Here is a 17,609-nt window from a genome sequence, read left to right as displayed (position 1 = left end):
GTCATCAGGCACTTAATAAAACGTAGCTGTTTTTATAGGAGCAGGGGACTGAGAGTCCGGGGCCTGAGATGCAGAAGAAAAGGCATCCTATAAAGCAGCCATAACAGGAGGAACAGCAGAGGGTCTATCAGATTCCAGTTGAAGGAGCTCATAATATCTCCTCTGCACTTCAGAAACTTGGGAACAATCCCATTTAAAGAACTCCATCATCCTGGCAATGGTATCTCCAAAGGAAATCTCCTCAAAAGGAGATTCAGGACTAGCAGACTCCTCTTCCTCAGAACCATAATCCAAAGGGGAAGGAAACTGGCTAGAATAAGCTACGGATTCCACATCAGAATCCTCCTTTTCAGAAGAATCCTGATCCCTAAATCTTTTGATGTGGAAAGAAGTCCAAGGAGGAGCCGGGACAGGGAGCACCTGAGGAGGCTTGAAGGCCATAAGAGCATTAAACAAACCCTGTGTAAAATTCTGCCATTCATTTTGAGGGTCCTTGGGAGCAGAAGAAATATGTTTTGTCTTTTGTTTCTTTTTAAAAGGGATCTCTGCCTCATGAAAAGTAGAAGGCTCTAATGCCGGCCTACACTTGATAATTATAGTCAGGACTTCCTCCCTAGGCCCTTCATTGATAATCAGTTATGGTTCCCCCTGAGCATCTGAAGTGGATGTCTGCAAGAAGGCAGATCCATGATGGCCTCCGAACCTTTTATGGCAGAGGAATCCAGCCCAGAAACCAGATGTTCCTCTGGGCTTTCAACAGCCTCAAGAGAGACGTCTGGTGGAGGAGGCACAGACAAAAAATCTGACCTGATGTTTTTGGCCTTCTTCATCAAAGATGGTGGATGATCTTCAGGCTGGGAAGTGCCTTCCATCATGTCTTTCGCTATAAGCTTTAGATGCTGATTTTCAAGATAAATGGTGAGGGATGAAAAACTAAGGTCATAGGAACAAAAGCCTGAGAAATAGTACAGGACGTATGGTCATGAGAAGCTCCTACACAAAACAAGAACTGCTTGTGACAGTCTTTATGGGGAATCTGTCTTTCACACTGGCATTTACCCTTTCTGGATGCCATGAAACCCCAAAACAGCACAAATGGTAAAAGCAAAAAAGGATAACTCAAAAAACACCAAAGGGGCACTTATCTGAACTGCTAGGTAACCAGCAACAACTCATGTGATCAGACTGATCATCACAGATGGCATTTGGACTGGCAACAAAGAAGTTCAAAGGATGATATTTCCGGCTGTCACCTTTACGCCCTACGCCTTGTGCAGGGAGCATACGTGTGACGTACAGTGTATCAATAACAACCTAAAGGCTTTGGTATACTGGCCAGACATTGGACTACACTTGGCAGGGGATCCCTCATGTTTAAAATACTGCAACAGTGAAATGGAAGGACATATTAGGTATATGTCTAGTTCAGCTACCTGTACACCAGAAGCATAATGTACATGAAGCAATGCAGTCAGCCACCTCTGGCAAATGTGCAACTCTTTTAAGGTTATACGCAGACTTAGAGTTTGGTATTGTAACCACCCTGCCATCACTAAGGAGTCTTTTTTGAAGGAAGATAATTCTTATTGTAGCATTTATGCCGTATACACCTTACTAATATAACCAGACAACCTGCATCTTTGTCATACCTCTGGCTGACACTACTGCAAAGTATGAAAGTGCTACATGATATACTACATACTACAGATACTATACACTTTGAATTAACATGAAAGGTACTACATCACATTTATTGGCTATTTTAAATTGTGTTTATGATTTTTAAAAGGGTTTAATCACCCTCTTCAGCCACTGGCATTATTGACTGTCAACCTCCATCTTATATTGTGAAACAAGAACCCCCTGAAGGTTGCCGGGATCAGGTAGTCTGAAAATGGAAGTGAAAATACAAAATACAACTTTTACATAAGCCTAATAACTGATAGTGGTTGGTACATTTTAAACGCGGATGAAAGTTTAGGATTAATTTTTTGCTGCCTACCTTTACTGGTTTTTATGGAGAACTTGATGCACAAGTACACGATTAGGGCAGTTTCACACAAGTTTTAACTTAACTTCCTATCCTTATAATAAAAAAGAAATATCATGCTGCATGAAATCATAGGAAACAAACTATACTGAAGAGTTGATGTACCAACTTAGGGGCTCCAAGGCTGTAATTACCCTACACATATTTCACTATTTCATGCAGCTTGAGAAACAAATGACTTGAACAGAAAAAAAAGTACCAACCAGTTTCGCAACATAGTTTATGACCAACTCCTCTGTCTTCTTTTTACCCATATGTTGCAGATGTCTCATTAAGTGGTCTTTCATATTTTCGACCATCTAAAATAAGAAAAGAACAAGTTAATTTTTCATAAAATGTTCAAATATAATCTTATGTGTGTCTTTTAAAACACATACACAAATATGTGTGCAGGTCTGTGTTTGTGCACGTTCTTCAAATGTCACTGCACATTTGTTCACAGTTCTAGAACTATAATTAAGGCATAGGTAACAGAAAAAACATTCACATTTTGCAGTTTAGGGCATGAAGATTAATGCCACAATGGACAATTACAAAGAAAAAAATGCTTGTGTGTAATCGCGCACTTGTGTACATATATACATATACATACAAACACACACACACACACATATATGTCTGTGTGTATGCCAATAGAACAGTGTCTACATTCTGAAATTCAGAAGTTAATTTTAAATCTCACAATTATTAAAAGCAAATGTGAGTGCTAATCCTAACCTTAATTCTAACTCTAACCCTAACAATAACTTTAAGCGTAACTATCACTGACCCCAACAGAATGTACACAGCTTATTTTTGGCCTATTATAGCATCAGGATGTTTTTGTTGGAGTACCTGTCATATTTGCGTTGTTTTTTTTTTCAATATTTTGAGTTTAACATAATTGACTTTGTGCTTTTGTCGGCAAACATATTTTGTAAGTTCAAGGAAGTACTGGAGACAGCAGTTATCAAACAGAAATTTACTTGATATATCCATAATAGAAACATAAAGAAATGTCTCTCTTGCTTTCAGATACAAAAAATACACTATCCACTTGTATTTCAGTTTACTTGGTATATCCATAATAGAAACATAAAGAAATGTCTCTCTTGCTTTCAGATACAAAAAAAATAAATAAATAAACTAACCACTTGTATTTCAGTTTAAATGAAAAACAGTACAATTTTTCTTTGTGAATGTTCCCGCACACAAGTTAAAGGCACAATACACATTTAATGCACTCAGCATGTTAAAATATGTAATATAAATATATGAATATATATTTACATTACATACATATATTATGTTTTGCATTTGTTTACCGAGATAGTCCATCTGGGTAAAAACCCGTTTTCAGCACAGGCCATCACAGAAGAGCTCCAGTGATATGGCTTAGTAGATATCGAATTTAGTAAAGTTACATTAGATAGAGAGAGAGAGAGTTGCCTGCTGAATTGTTAGATTTGGCTAGTTGCAGTAGGTGATATCTGCAGAGCAAAGGGTTCTGTTTGGTTTATATTGTAAGAGAGTGGGACAGGCTTGGACATTTATCTTGATTATGGATAAGGCTATGTGACATGACTGGTTGTGAGTTGGCAAGGCAGTGATGGAGATCACTTCAATGGAGTTGCTTTAAAGCCAGCCAGTGGTACTATGTAAGGGAGATTAGCAGCAAATTCTAACACTTTGTTATAGCATTGCCCTAGCAGGTTGGACTGATTAACTTGAAGGTTAACAAAGATGGCAGCACCATAGAGAAGAGACAGAAAAAGACAGGCTGCTGCAATATGCTTTCTGGTTTCATCTGTCTGGTAAGGCTTTATTCTATAGAGGGAACCAAGTTTTTGGTGGGTTTTATTTACAGCTTGTTTTATGTGGATATCAAATTTCATGTGTTCATCTATTTAGTGTGGGTTACAAATTGTAACAAGATTCTCTTAGAAGATAATAAGGAAAAGAGGGCTTTTCATTCATTATATTGTTTTTGGTATGAATAGAATCAGGTTGGATTTGGGGGTTAAAAGAAGATGAGTCATAAAACCAAGATTCAACAGCAAGGAGGGATTTTTGAGTTATCTGTTTTAGTTTGTTGTCATTTTTAGCAGCACTGATTAGTGTGGAGTCATCTGTGTACTGAATGAAGGCCACATGCTTACTGAATTTATTGAGATCATTTATGAAGACTCCCATAGATAGAGGAAGGAAGGAGGGTTTATCTGATTGCCATTTCACAGCATGTTACTTTCCAGAAAGGTAGATATCAAACCAGGAGAGGGAGGCTGTGTTGAGGCCCAATAAAGAGTGTTTACTGAGAAGCTCAGGGTGAAAAACTCTTCTGAAGACCTTGGAGAGATCAAGAAAAACTGCAGATAGACTGTCAACATTTCTGCTTTGGTTAACAGAGTTGGAGAAATTGAGAAGAGCAGAGATAGTGCCATTATATGGTCTAAACCCATGCTGTGTAGAACAGAGCAGGTTTTAGTCAATAACACATGTGAATAATTGTTCTTGAAAACATGTTTCTAGTACTTTAGATGGTGGGGAAATGATGGCTATGGACCAATACTTAGAGAGATTAGCTCTATTTCCGTCTTTGTGTAATGAAAGTACATAGGATTTTTTTTTCAGAGGAGAGGAACACAGTTTTCTTTAACAGACCAAATGATTAGGGCATCTGTTGCTATTCTTAAGTATTCTGAAGGAAGGTTATCTAGAGCAAGTGGTGTAGGTTTTCATTTAAGGAGTAGCTTTTTAATAGTGGAAATAGGTATGGGTAGTAGGGATAGTTTGTTTTGTTGTTGACTAGTAGTACTATTAGGTGATGAGCTTGTGTTTGAATCTTCTAATACAGAGGCTACTGTTTGTGTAACATGAAAGTTGATACAGATAAATGAGTTCATTTCATCGAACATCTGTTTGGTAGACCAGTGTGAGATATGGTGCTTAGCACTGAAGGTATGGCTAGCCAAACAGTCAAAATGTCAAAGGAATGTTTTGTAGAGAAAGGTGAGTGGGGCTGGGAGGGGCCATAGTGTTTGTGAGTGTGTATAAGAGACAATGTTAGGGTCAGGGACAGGTTTTATATGTTTGTGTGTCAGCGTGTGTATTTTAGGGTCTGGGTAAAGGTTAACTAAAAGGATGGATGTAGAGTTGTTAGTGTGTGCTTGTGTGGATGGATGTAGAGTTGTTAGTGTGTGCTTGTGTAACTGAGTGCCTTGTGTAGCAACAGTGTTACGGGAAGGTTTTATTAAGGTAAGGTGTAGTGTAGGCCCCCTGCCAGCTTAGTAACAGGTGCTATCCCTAACCCTGATGTTTCCCCTTCACCCAACCCTAACTTTACACCTTATCTTAAAAAAAAACCTTCCCATAACAGATGAATTTGAGGGTAGTGTATGGGTGGCATACCTCTCAACCTGGAAACATCAAAAATCTGGACAAACGCCCATGAAAAATAGGTTTGACTACCAAAAATCTGTACACTGATTAACATAAAATGTGCATGCATAATTATGTAAACCCACCCACTCCAATGGAATAGTGGGATATCAACATTCAAACACAAATTCAGAACAGACTAAATATTTAACAGCACAAAATATAACCAGAACAATAGCATCTTATTTTTATTAACATAAAAGTGTATGAAACTTTGAACTTGTATAAAACGAAACTGCAATTTTCTTTTCTAAAAATAAAGTTAACTGCTACATTAATATTAAATAAAATACAACCAGAGCAATTTATTTATATTAACATACATCATGTGATTAACATTAAAACAACAAAACTGAAAACGTGATATTGTCTTGTCTTTTTTTTTTTACTGGTCCTTCATTGTTCTGTAACCTTACCCTTCCATGCTGTATACACTTGCACTTCAGTACTGCCAATAAGCAAGTTTTAAAGAACAAATGGCAAATACCAGACCATTGAAATGAAAACTGAACTTAAATACAGATGTTATGTGCAACATCAATAGCACTATAAGAAGTAGATGCAGTTTTAAAAGAATAGACCAGTCTAGTCCAGTTTTGATGTGTCATTATTATCCTTATAATGATTAAACAAAAGCAAGACCACTAGAAAGGCAGCACATCAAGCTAACTTGTTATTTTATTATGCATCATTTGTAAACTAGCTAAGTGGGATGGTCTGTGAACCATGTCAACCAATCTACACCTGATCTTTGCAAAAAAGCCCAGAATAGTGACCCACAAGGGAAAGGATAAATACAAACATAAACAATTTAGTATAGGCAATTAGCCAGGATATTTTTGAGAGGAAGACAGAAGCTATAATACCTGCATAAAACTCAAGCAGACACAGGATCATAGGAAGTTACTAGGCTATTAGCCTGAGGCCCTTATAAGCCTACCTAAGAGTTTAGCCCATGCATAGACAAATCAGCACCTGAAGCCCCTGTCTAGCAGGGACATGGGTGTTATCCCAGGGATGTATTTTCTATTTCCCATCCAGTTATCCAGATTGCACTTAAAAACGGATAAAGAGGTACTCTGCTTGACGTGGAGAGGGAGTTTATTCCATAGATGGGGAGTCTCTGGGACACATATCTGTCCTGCCAGCAAGTCCTATTGATGTCACAGACCAGGTTGAGGCCACGTGTGCGGGCTACTCGAGTGGAGCTTGACTTGTGGATATGTAGCAGTCCCATCAAGGCGGGGTCTGAGATCGCCTTGCATGCCAGACAAATGTCACCTCTGAGGAGTCTGTATGAAACAGTAGATGCCTAGGGTATTTAGCTTGTGTATGGTAGATTTTTGAGGCCCTGGATTCTCCTGGTGAGGAACCTCTGTGGCCTCTCCAGCTGCTGCACATGTTTTGCGAGGTACATGCCAAATGGTGCATTGTACTCAATAATGGTCCTTATACGGGAAGAATACAGGGATATTATGACCTCCTTGTCCCTGGATGAGATACCCTTACTTATGAGATGGGCCATGTAGAAAGCTTTCCGTACAATGGAAGCAACATGGTGGTCAAAAGTCAGGCTGCTATCAATCTGGGTGCCCAAATCCCTCACAACTGACTGCATGCTTAGAATGTTATAATGTGATAATTTGTGGGGACATCTCTCTCCTCAAAGGGGATGATAATGCATTTTTTGTATTCAGCTTGAGGCCATGTTTCTGGCACCAGTCATTTGTTTGGGTGAGACCCTCTTGGATGATGTCCACGTCACTAGGGAATTGATGACATCTCCCAACTTGCAGTCAGCTGCAAACTTGGTCAGCCATATCCCACTGGTTTTGGCCTGTACCTCAGAAAAGTATATCCCAAATAACAGAGGCCCCAAGACTGAACCCTGGTGTACACCACTCGATACGGGTCTACTACTTTAGGTGGCTTCCCCTATTTTGACTAGGTGGGTTCCATCAGTGAGCCAGTTGGCTACCCATCTGGTAACATACGGATTGATGCCTAGTTGAGAGAGTTTATCTATTATGCCAGAGTGGGGAATAGTGTCGAAGGCTTATAAAAATTCCTTGGTTGAAAAAACCCTTCCACATTTTGTTCACTATTTGCATTTGACTTGCTCCATCTTTGGTCTTTCACGGCTCCTCTCCTTATTTCCTGTCTCATTTTCTTTTCCAGAGGTCATACCAGATTCACTTCCTGTCCAGATGCTGCTATTATGTTTCAGTTCCTTATGAAAGAAAACATTTTTTACAGTTCTTTAAATCTCTCTCTCTTTCCCCAACTTTTTCTTATTATGTTTTACCAACTGCTCTTCATTTTATATGTAACACCCACAAAATGTCCCAATCAACATACTCATTTTTTACTCAAATAATGTTCTAATATGTATCGTAATGTGTTTTTCTACCTGTTACCGTTTGTGCACATCCTGGGCAAGCTGTATCTTAACCCAGTTCACTGCACAGCAGGGAGTTGCTTGAACCCATCTCAATTTAATTCCTTTCTCAAAATCTGAAGTTTCATCAAATGCAAAACTAGGGGTTTTAAAGGCACTTAAGCTTCTGGGGGGGGGGGGGGGGGTAATTTTAAGTTCCAAATATTTACACAAAGTTATAATATTATAATGGTCATTCTGCTCATTAATTAACAGTTTTTCCGATTTTTTTTATACCTTTCAATACTTCTTTCTGGATACTACTTTGTATAGGAGGTCACAAATGATCAAAAATGCCCAAACTGCAACTACCTCTTTCCTTTTCAAAATTTCTAAGAAATCAAGCTCTCTCGCTGAACCCTTCAGAGAGCTACTCCTAAGGGGAGTTGTTAGGCCCTCAGTATCTCCATTGTATCCATTGACAACCATGGAAAATCATCTCATAAATCCAATTATACAGGCATGAACACTCCAGTAACAACCATCACATACAACTAAGATAATATTACAAAAAAGATTCAGAAAATCTTTATTAAACATTTAGCTCCTTTTTTTTCAGCCTTCAAAGAAAGTTATAAATAATAAAATCCAAGCCATTTAAATACACTCCACATTTCAAAACACCCCTCCCTAAGAATTAAAAACAGCCAATAATATTCACCATTTCTATATGAGGTGTTTCAGACTATCACAGCTTGCCAATTAAATTCCTAATTTAACCCATACAGATGCAACATATTATACTGCAGAATAAACACATTTCTTTATCTTCCTTTATCCATTTGTTGACTGGGTTAGTCCCACTAGGCGAGTAGCCTCTTTCAGGGAAGACCTGAGGTGGTTTTGAAACTATTAAGTGAAATATAGTTAGTGCAGAGCAGATTTTCCTACTCTTTTTGATAGGTGCCATGGGATCTTTTACATCAACCTAAGCTACCACCAACTCAAGTAAATGGGGCCTCAATTTAACGTCTCATCCAAAGGAGTCTCAGTAATCTGGCAGGGGAATAAAACCTACAGCCTTCTGCATCAAAGGCAACTATGCTACCTGTTGCTCCACTGGCACTACCAATAATGAAAGATCTCTCTGACCTTTGTAGTACATGGAGTACGGGAATTATGCTCTGATATCCAGAAAAAAACAAATTAGTTATAGCACAAGACCAGATCTCGGCACCCCTGCTTAACTTGTTAAGGTCAGGTTTCACACTAGGCAGCCAAATCTACTAGCACTGACGAGTAAACAACAGAGGCAGAAGGAAAAATAGATTTCCTTCTGCCTGGTGTCTGTACCAGTAGTGTGTCCCTGACTTTCTCTTATAAACTGAGACACCTGCTAGAACATACATTTTTTGAAGGAGATGAAGTCTGAAATTCAGATTATGTCGTTACTTTGTGACTTCAATCCTCAATGATTTGCAGAAAAAACACAAATTTTATGATGGGCAGACTAGTACATGGAGCATTTTTTTTTTGGGGGGGGGGGCAGACTGAAGATGAAGATACATTTTCCACTGGCTATGCTCTGTAGAAGTAGCTAGAATTTAAATGGGAATTATATGACATGGTACTTCATTCTACTTTCAGACTCTGTAAAATATAGCCCCTTTGCGCATGCACAAAAGGTCCTAGGACGTTGAACATGTAGTGAATTTAAAACTTTTGCTACACATACACACTTTTATATATTAGTACACACTGGAAGCTAGCCTGTGCACATCATGTGTTTTTATATTTTAAACTCATAGGTTTTAAATAGGAACATATGTTACACATTTTTAATGTTTCCCCTGCACAGACTGTCACGTGTGTTGTTTACGTATGAAGCTTGCATTTAACTACCTAAAGCATACAGCACTTAAATACGACAAACACAGTTTATCAGATTATCTTCACATTTCCATATTTTTATAATATATAAGTTTACTTCTCTTAGAAATAGTTACTACAAATGAGTTAGATGTTTTAGTAGTTTAAATTGTTTCTTACTTCTGATTGACAATTACATTTGGACAAACAGTAAAACTTGGAATTTCTAGGGTGCACAGACCTGAAGAAGAACCAAAAATTATTTTAATTGAAAAGTTTGAATAAATTAATATAGTGAAATCAGGGTTTTTACTTATTATTTTTGTTTTATAAGGATGCAATAAATAAACAGAGATTTTTAGGAATGTTGAATAGCATGGTATTTTATATTAGCCTGGATCCTTTTTATTAAGGGAAGGAATGGGGGTTGTTTTTTACTACAGTTGGACCGATTTGTATTTACAGTGGAAACTTTATCACTCCCACTTCGACTGCTATTTAAGTAATTGTTCAGAAACATTAAGTCTTATGGATCGCTCGTCTGTGCTTACTAATAAAGAAACTGCAAATTCAACATATCCTGGATTGGATTCTTTTACTTGATTTACTAAGTTTAAAAGGTTTGGGGTGGATTTTTTTGTATATCTGTTCCACTAGTGGAAAGTTTCACACAGCGTTTGTTTTTTTGGCTGCGTGCGACACTTGGCTTACTGAAAATGAGGGACTCTGTGGATTTATGTCTTGTTTTTTGGCGCAGGTTGTGCCCCTGGATTTTCCATGACTGGAACCCCTCTTTTCTTATAGCATAACCCCACCTTTAAAAAGGAAAAAGAATATAATGGAGAATTGAAGATTAGAAGAGTTCCTGATAGTGCCAGTCTGGGACGAAGGGAACCTCATCACTACAAACAATATTTATTTTAATTTATTTATTTACATTTGTTGACTGGGAAATTCCAACTGGACACAGGTCCTTTTTCAGCAAAGGCCCGAGGAGAAAAGCTCCACAATATAGATGAATTTAAGTATATGATTACAAGAAGTAGATGTAATTGCATGTATAAAAGTAACAGTAATACAATCCTAGTTCATGATGAATAGCATAATACATACAGTACTCACATAATATAAGTGCCATTTAAGATGGCATGTATTCTAATTAAATAGCAGATATTCACATTGTTACAGTAAAAAATTACAGCAGTGATATAAATGGTAAGCTTTAAATATAAAAACAACTGACTAACACCACAGTAATTGAAAATAATGCTAACTTTTAAGAACTTACAAAAACAGCAAGACGTTACAGAGTTTGTAATGGGAGCAGATTTACCTTAAACAAAGTTTTGTTAAGAACAGACTCCCTAGGGGTCTTAGACTGCGTAAGAGACCTATGTGGGAAAATGTGGATGAAACGTCTAGTACTGAATGGAATAAGATACGGGAGCAAACAAGTTTTAAACTTATTCAACTGTTACTTAACAACAATTCATTACAGCAGAATACTAAACCCAAGATATCACTACTTGAAAACGACCAGATTAATGAAACCACAACTGAGACTGTATGTAACACTTAAAAGAAAAAGTGCAGCAATATGAGACTTCCATTAGGAAAAGAAAGATCAACAAAATGAAGTGTGATAAGATGGATAAAGATTTTCCAGAGAGACTTACTAAAACAAAGAGTAAAGTCCATAAAGAAAGAATAGAACCAGAAGAGAACAGGATTTTCAAGGGGACAGCTTTCAAATAGGACCAGATCTACTCATGACCACAGACCTGCAGGATTTATCACAAACTTGCCAAACCCCAGTGAGGGTGATCATACCAAAAACCACCCAGGACACCAAATTGGATTCCAGACAATGGAGACCACAGGATCAGACTACCCCTCGATACCAGAACCAATCACCCGACCAGCAGGATTTACGACAGTCACTACTGATCAACATCAACACACCTAGCCCCAGAGAGGACCCATTACTTTGACCTTTTTACAGCCCTCCAAAGGTCAGAAAGGACCATGTGGATCAGACCCAATGTCAACAGATCCAGCCCCACAGTCCCAGTGAAGGCACATCACTTTGATCTTACTACAGCCCTCCGAGGGACAAGCATGACCATTTGGATCAGACCTACAATCAGACACCCTACAGAGACCACCAGGAAAAACAGAGAGGACACAACAGCCAGAGACGTGAAAAATCTAGAGAACCAGGAATACAACTTTGGACCCAAATATAAGAGGGACAGCAATGAAGTACCCCATGATATGGAATTATTCAGAAAAGGTACTAACTGACCATGAAAATGGGAAGATAGCAATGGCCTCTCTGGCTCCCAATAGCTCACTTTGTTTTTGTGTTGTACACTGTAATTCTTAGTAAATGGCAAGTCCAATTTTGATGTCCAGTGAACGGATGTCAAGGTGGCAATATCTGTGGTGTCCTCAATGGAATTACTGCCTGCTTTTGGTAACATAACGTCAGAGTGGTGGAAGTTGGGCCTGCAAATGGTGAGCTGAGCTGATGCAGAGTGTGGTAAGTGGAATTTCATTGGGTTTATGTTAAATGGATTGATCTTGAGATGCAGCGGATGGTGTTGGAGTGATGGAAACAGTGATGGTGATGGACTGGATGGTGGATTGTGAGGTCGGTGGTGTCGGAAGGAAGGACTTGGATGTTGCTGGTGACAGTGTGGCCATTCGGCCTGCATGTAGAGGTGGTTGCAAAGACTGTAGTAGGAAAGAAGGTCGGAAGGAAGGACTTGGGCATGGATGTTGCTAGGGATGGTCTAACCATTTGGGCCTGCAGGTAGCGGCAGTCAGAAGGTCTGTGGTGATGAGATGATGGTCAGACGAAACGACTGAGACGTAAATGTTGCTGCTGATACATGGAGATGGAGGTGGGGTGATGGAAGTAGTCCATGTATCATGCTTATTTTAAAGCTTCTGGTCTTCAGTTGGCTCTTTCACTGTTGCTGTTTAAGCATATTTTGCTGATTCTTGTTATATGTTGTTGTGTCTGCTGTTATGTTTTTATGCATGAGCTTGGGGGAACGAAAATTTGTTCAGTTGTAACTTGGATATGGTTGAATAACAATAAAAGTTATTTTTTTTATTTTTTTTTGAAAAGTGCTCTTCTAAAGGAACTTACTTTTACTCCAGGGTGCCAGAGTGATACAGCAAGGACCTTAATAGACTTAAATATGTATGTCAGTAAACCGAATATAAAACTGACATACCATGACAAAAAAATTCAGAGAAGAAACCAATTGAGGAGACTATGAAAAGTCCCAGTTTGTATTGCCCACCTCTAAAATCGGACATTAGCAGCCTTTGAGGTGAAATGCGAGATGGACATTCAAAAACTTCTAAGCAAACCTCCTAGAAAGAGATCGTATGACATACATAAGAAGAACAAAAGGCCCTAGGTCAGCTGAGCAATGATAAATCAAGTAGGATTATGAAAGCTGACAAGGGAGGGGATATTTTATTCACAAATTACCTCCACCTACAACATTAAAATTGAGACAACATTAGATGACAGGAGGTTTTACACTAAACATACGGAAAATGAAATTGAGCATCCCTATGTGGAATGGGAGATAAAACTGTGTTATATGTACTGCCCTCTGCTTCCTAGATTTTTTTTGGAATACCCAAGCCACACAAGAGTAAGAATGATCTTTACTGACGTGTGGTTGCTAATGGGGGCTCAATCACTGAAGCCACAGCTATTTACTTGGACTGTATTTTAAAACCACTGGCAGAGAAGAATAGATCATACATCCAAGATTCCAAGAATTTTATTAGAAAAACCAAGAGCATTGACATGATGATATGGCCAAGTGCCAGCATAGCCAGCTGGAGTTTTATGAAGAATGATCTGTCCTTTGAATATCAAACTGATTTTATACAAGACGTTTGTGTTACAAATGTATTAGAACTGTATGTCATTTGTACATCAAACTGATCTGTACAAATGCTTGTGCTGAAAATGTATTTTTAATACCTCACCTGCTTGCTTGAGTTAAAATGCATCAACGGTGCACCCTGCTGAAATGAAAAGAAATATACATGTATTAACCATTGTGATGCCTAAAGTGGTTAAAGAGGAGCAGTACTTGCTTGGGCAGTCCACTCCAGTCAGAGCTTTAGGAGGGATCCCATTCCAAATGCCTTTGGCCAGGGTTCACCTTGACTGGGAGGGTGGAAAAGGAAGCAAGCAAGCAAGTAGATGGTTTGAGAATATCCTTGCAGATGTCTTGACAGGGAATGATTTTGATAATGTAGTACCTTGTGTGCATGCAATGGCACATTGTCAGGCCTGGAGATAGGCATGTGGGTCTGATAGCCTGGAGGAGACCCAAAGAGATTGCACACCTGAAGCCAGGACTGGTGACGTGGCTAGTTCAGGGAGGTAGCTACCCTGTCATAGTGAGACTGAAGGTGAGCCACAGCTGCTGGTGGATACTGATGTTTCCTTGGACAGAGTGACTGCACGGGCAAAGGGGAGTAGTAGTACCCAGGCTGCGACAGTGAGGCACTGCTGTCAGAGGATACCAGACTTCCTCTGGAAGGGAAGCTGGGAAGAGTTACAAAGAGAAAGTTGAGACAGGCTCAACTCTCAGACCCTACATTACAAGGCTTGAGGGAGATAGCTAGGGAGGCACCTGATTTGCAAGAAAAAAGGGATTCTGTATACAGGAACAAAGGGTTACTTTATAGAGAGTGGATGCCTGAGGAAGGGCTAGCAGGTGAGGTAATACAGCAGTTGATAGTGCCCAAAGCTTACTGTCTGGCACTTCTAGTGATAGCACGTGACACTGCATTTGCAAGTCATATGGGCATAAAGCATACCAAGAGACATATTATGCAGAACTTTTATTGGCTTGGGATTGCCAGGAATGTAACAGGGTACTGCAGGACTGTGAGCAATGCCAAAACGTAGCAGGAGACTAGGTCAAAGCTCCTCTGAAGCCTTTGCCTGTGAATGAGGAGCCATTTCAGAGGGTAGCTATGGTTATTGTGGGGCCTCTGAGTACCCAAAGTTCCACAAGGAGGAAATAAATCCTAGTGGTAGCAGATTATGCTACTAAATACCATGAGGCGGTGGCACTGTCCTCCATCTAGGCAGATAAGGTGGCAAATGTTTTGCTAGGAGATCTTCAGCAGGGTAAGTTTCCCCAAGAGAAATACTGACTGACAGAGGTGCCAATTTCATGTCAAGCCTGCTGGCCTGTCTGTGGGATGAAGCACCGAGAGACAACCCCCTATCACCACCAGACTAATGGTCTTGTGGAGAGGTTAAACGCTATTTAAAAAGCATGCTACAGGCATTTGCAGACCAGTTTAAGAGGGAGTGGGACAAATGTTTGCCCCATCCATTGTTTGCTTACAGACAGGTACCCCAATATTTTTCACCCTCTGAGTTGCTGTATGGGCCAAAGGGTGAGGGGATCTCTAGATTTGATTAGTGAGAAGTGGGAGAGTGAGTGTGAATCCCACAAGGAGTCTGTTGTGGCATATGTCCTAAACCTCAGGACAAGGCTTAAGGAGCTCATGGGCTTGGCCCAGCGGAACCTGGCAGGAGCCCAACAGCAGAAAAAAATCTGGTATGACACGAATGTTCAAGCCAGAGAGTATGCTGTGGGGCAGCAGGTGATGGATCTCATTCTTGTAAGTCATAATAAACTGCAGGCAGTTTGGGAAGGACCCTTCAAGGTGATTAGAAAGGTTGGTGATGTTACCTACATGGTAGAACTGCTAGGCAGGGGCACAAACTGTACCTTGTTAACATAATGAAGCCTTAGCATGAGAGAGAGGCCAGATAAGGAAGTGTGGACTCCAGCATGTGACCAGGCATTCCAGAAGCTTAAAAGAAGCTTTGGGAGGACACCTTATGTTACTCAGTCCAGATTACAGCAAAGAATTTATTGTGCAGGTGGATGCTTCAAACCAAGGGGTGGGGCCTGTCCTTAGCCATGTTTCCTCAGAGGGAGAAGGGCACCCAGTGGTATACCTCAGCCGTAGACTCCAACCCAGGGAGGAATGTTATGCAGCTGTAGAAAAAAGGAATGTCTAGCCATAGTATGGGCACCGCAGAAACTTCAGCCTTATCTGTATGGAAGGAAATTCACTAGTCACAGACCACAATCCCTTAACATGGCTACATAAAGCCAGCCAGCAAAATCCAAGTTATTAAGGTGGAGTTTAAGACTGCAGACATATGACATGACAGTACACCATAGTGGGGTCACCAATGTCAACGTAGATGGGCTCTCAAGACAAGAAAATAGGGCAACATATTCCCAGGTAGGCTTATTTTTCACAAGCCACGTTTCTCAAGGGTCACTTGAAAAACTAGCTTTTGAGGGGGGGGAGAGATGTGAAGATATGTGCAAGTGCCAGCATAGCTAGCTGGAGTTTTGTAAAGAATGGCAAATCCTTTGCATATCAAACCGATTTATACAATACATCAATAGTGTACCCCACTGAAATGAAAAGCAATGTACCATGTACTACTGCAACTGAATTAAATGTATATGTTTTAATGAAGGACACTTGGACAACAAAGGTTAACCTGTATAAAAAATAAGTGAAATGTAAATAAGCTGTTAAACCATTAATACAGCACTCCACAATGCTGAATAGGACCAGAGAAGATAGGTCTGGGAAAAAGCCTTTGTTCGTTAGCTCAGGAAAAAATTGGGGAGGGCCCCTATTTAGATGTGTACTGTAGCAGTCTACACTAAATTCTTGTCTCGGCTTCAAAGGGGAGTATTGTGAGGACTTAGAGTCAAGTGACCAGATAAGGTCATTCTGCCAACCCTCTTGGAAATTATATTTTATAAATTACAAAGACAAATCTCAAGAGTATTGAAAATTCTGTTTGGGAAGCCTGACTAGAAAGACCCTCACCCACAGCAACCTGCCTTGTTGTAGTAACTTAACTAGAGAATAGAAATTCTTTTAGATTCAGTGAGGAATACAGTGAAGCTTAGTTCAGAGTGTTTTTCTTTATTTGTACGAGTTTGTCCACCAATATTAATTTCAGTATTTTCTGTGATTTGAAGTCTGAGGTTTACTGTAAATATACATTCAATATTTTCATGTTCTTTTATTATTCATTAAATAGATTTAAAACTTTTATTATGGCTGGTCCTTGTAGAAAGCATCTAACCTTTGAGAGTACTTATATTTATTTGGTGACTGTTTGGGTCACTCCAGAAGGCCTAGCCATCTTGGTGAACTACCACCATTTGAATTAGTATTAATAATACACAGTAATTGGACACCCTTTAAGTGTCTTAGAGTACCTGACTGGGGGAGTGTCTGGTGATAACTACCTTATGGTCTGGGCAGACAGGGGCATAGCTAGTAAACCTTTGCCAGCTTTTCCAAGGGTGTGTTTCTGTGTGTGTGTGTGTGTGTGTGTGTGTGTGTGTGTGTGTGTGTGTGTGTGTGTGTGTGTTTGTGTCAGCTACCTGGGGCAGGGACATGAACCACTGCATTTACAGAGAGGGTGCTGGAGGACTTTGCTTGGACACTCTGCTCAGGACCTAACCCTGCAGCTGTACTATTGGGGGAGTTTTACTAGGGATCTGGAGGGAGACAAGACATACAGACATCCAGACCCCTGCCTGAGTGTGTTCCCTGTGTGCTCTTAAGGGAAATTGTACTTGATGTAGACAGGTCTGCATCTAGAAATACTGAGTGCATCCATTTGTATTCCAAGTGCACGTCCCACTCCAGTGTCAGTGGTGAGGATTCAGGTTCCTTGATTACTGGTCCAGCTTGGGGACAACACATATTGGTGGCCATCACATACTGGTAGCAGTGGTGGGCATCACAATTCCCATCAGTGAGGTCAACTTACTGCTTACTACTGAT

At 39.8% G+C, this 17,609-nt stretch overlaps 1 protein-coding gene across 1 annotated transcript in view; it reads right to left on the bottom strand.

Moving 5' to 3' along the window:
- The window catches only part of LOC122815037 (gamma-secretase activating protein), a 1,452,063-nt gene that overhangs the window by 496,735 nt on the left and 937,719 nt on the right, over positions 1-17,609 (bottom strand). The window contains exon 15 of the mRNA XM_044087286.1: positions 2,254-2,349. Coding sequence (XP_043943221.1) covers positions 2,254-2,349 — 96 coding nt within the window. The remainder of the gene's footprint in view (positions 1-2,253; positions 2,350-17,609) is intronic.

This window comes from Protopterus annectens, chromosome 11.part0 (genome assembly GCF_019279795.1).
Source record: "Protopterus annectens isolate FY-2018-M chromosome 11.part0, PAN1.0, whole genome shotgun sequence".
In the NCBI taxonomy this organism is placed as follows: Eukaryota; Metazoa; Chordata; order Ceratodontiformes; family Protopteridae; genus Protopterus; species Protopterus annectens.
Note: the sequence above shows the minus strand (reverse complement) of the source record. Positions and strands in the feature narration are given on the sequence as shown.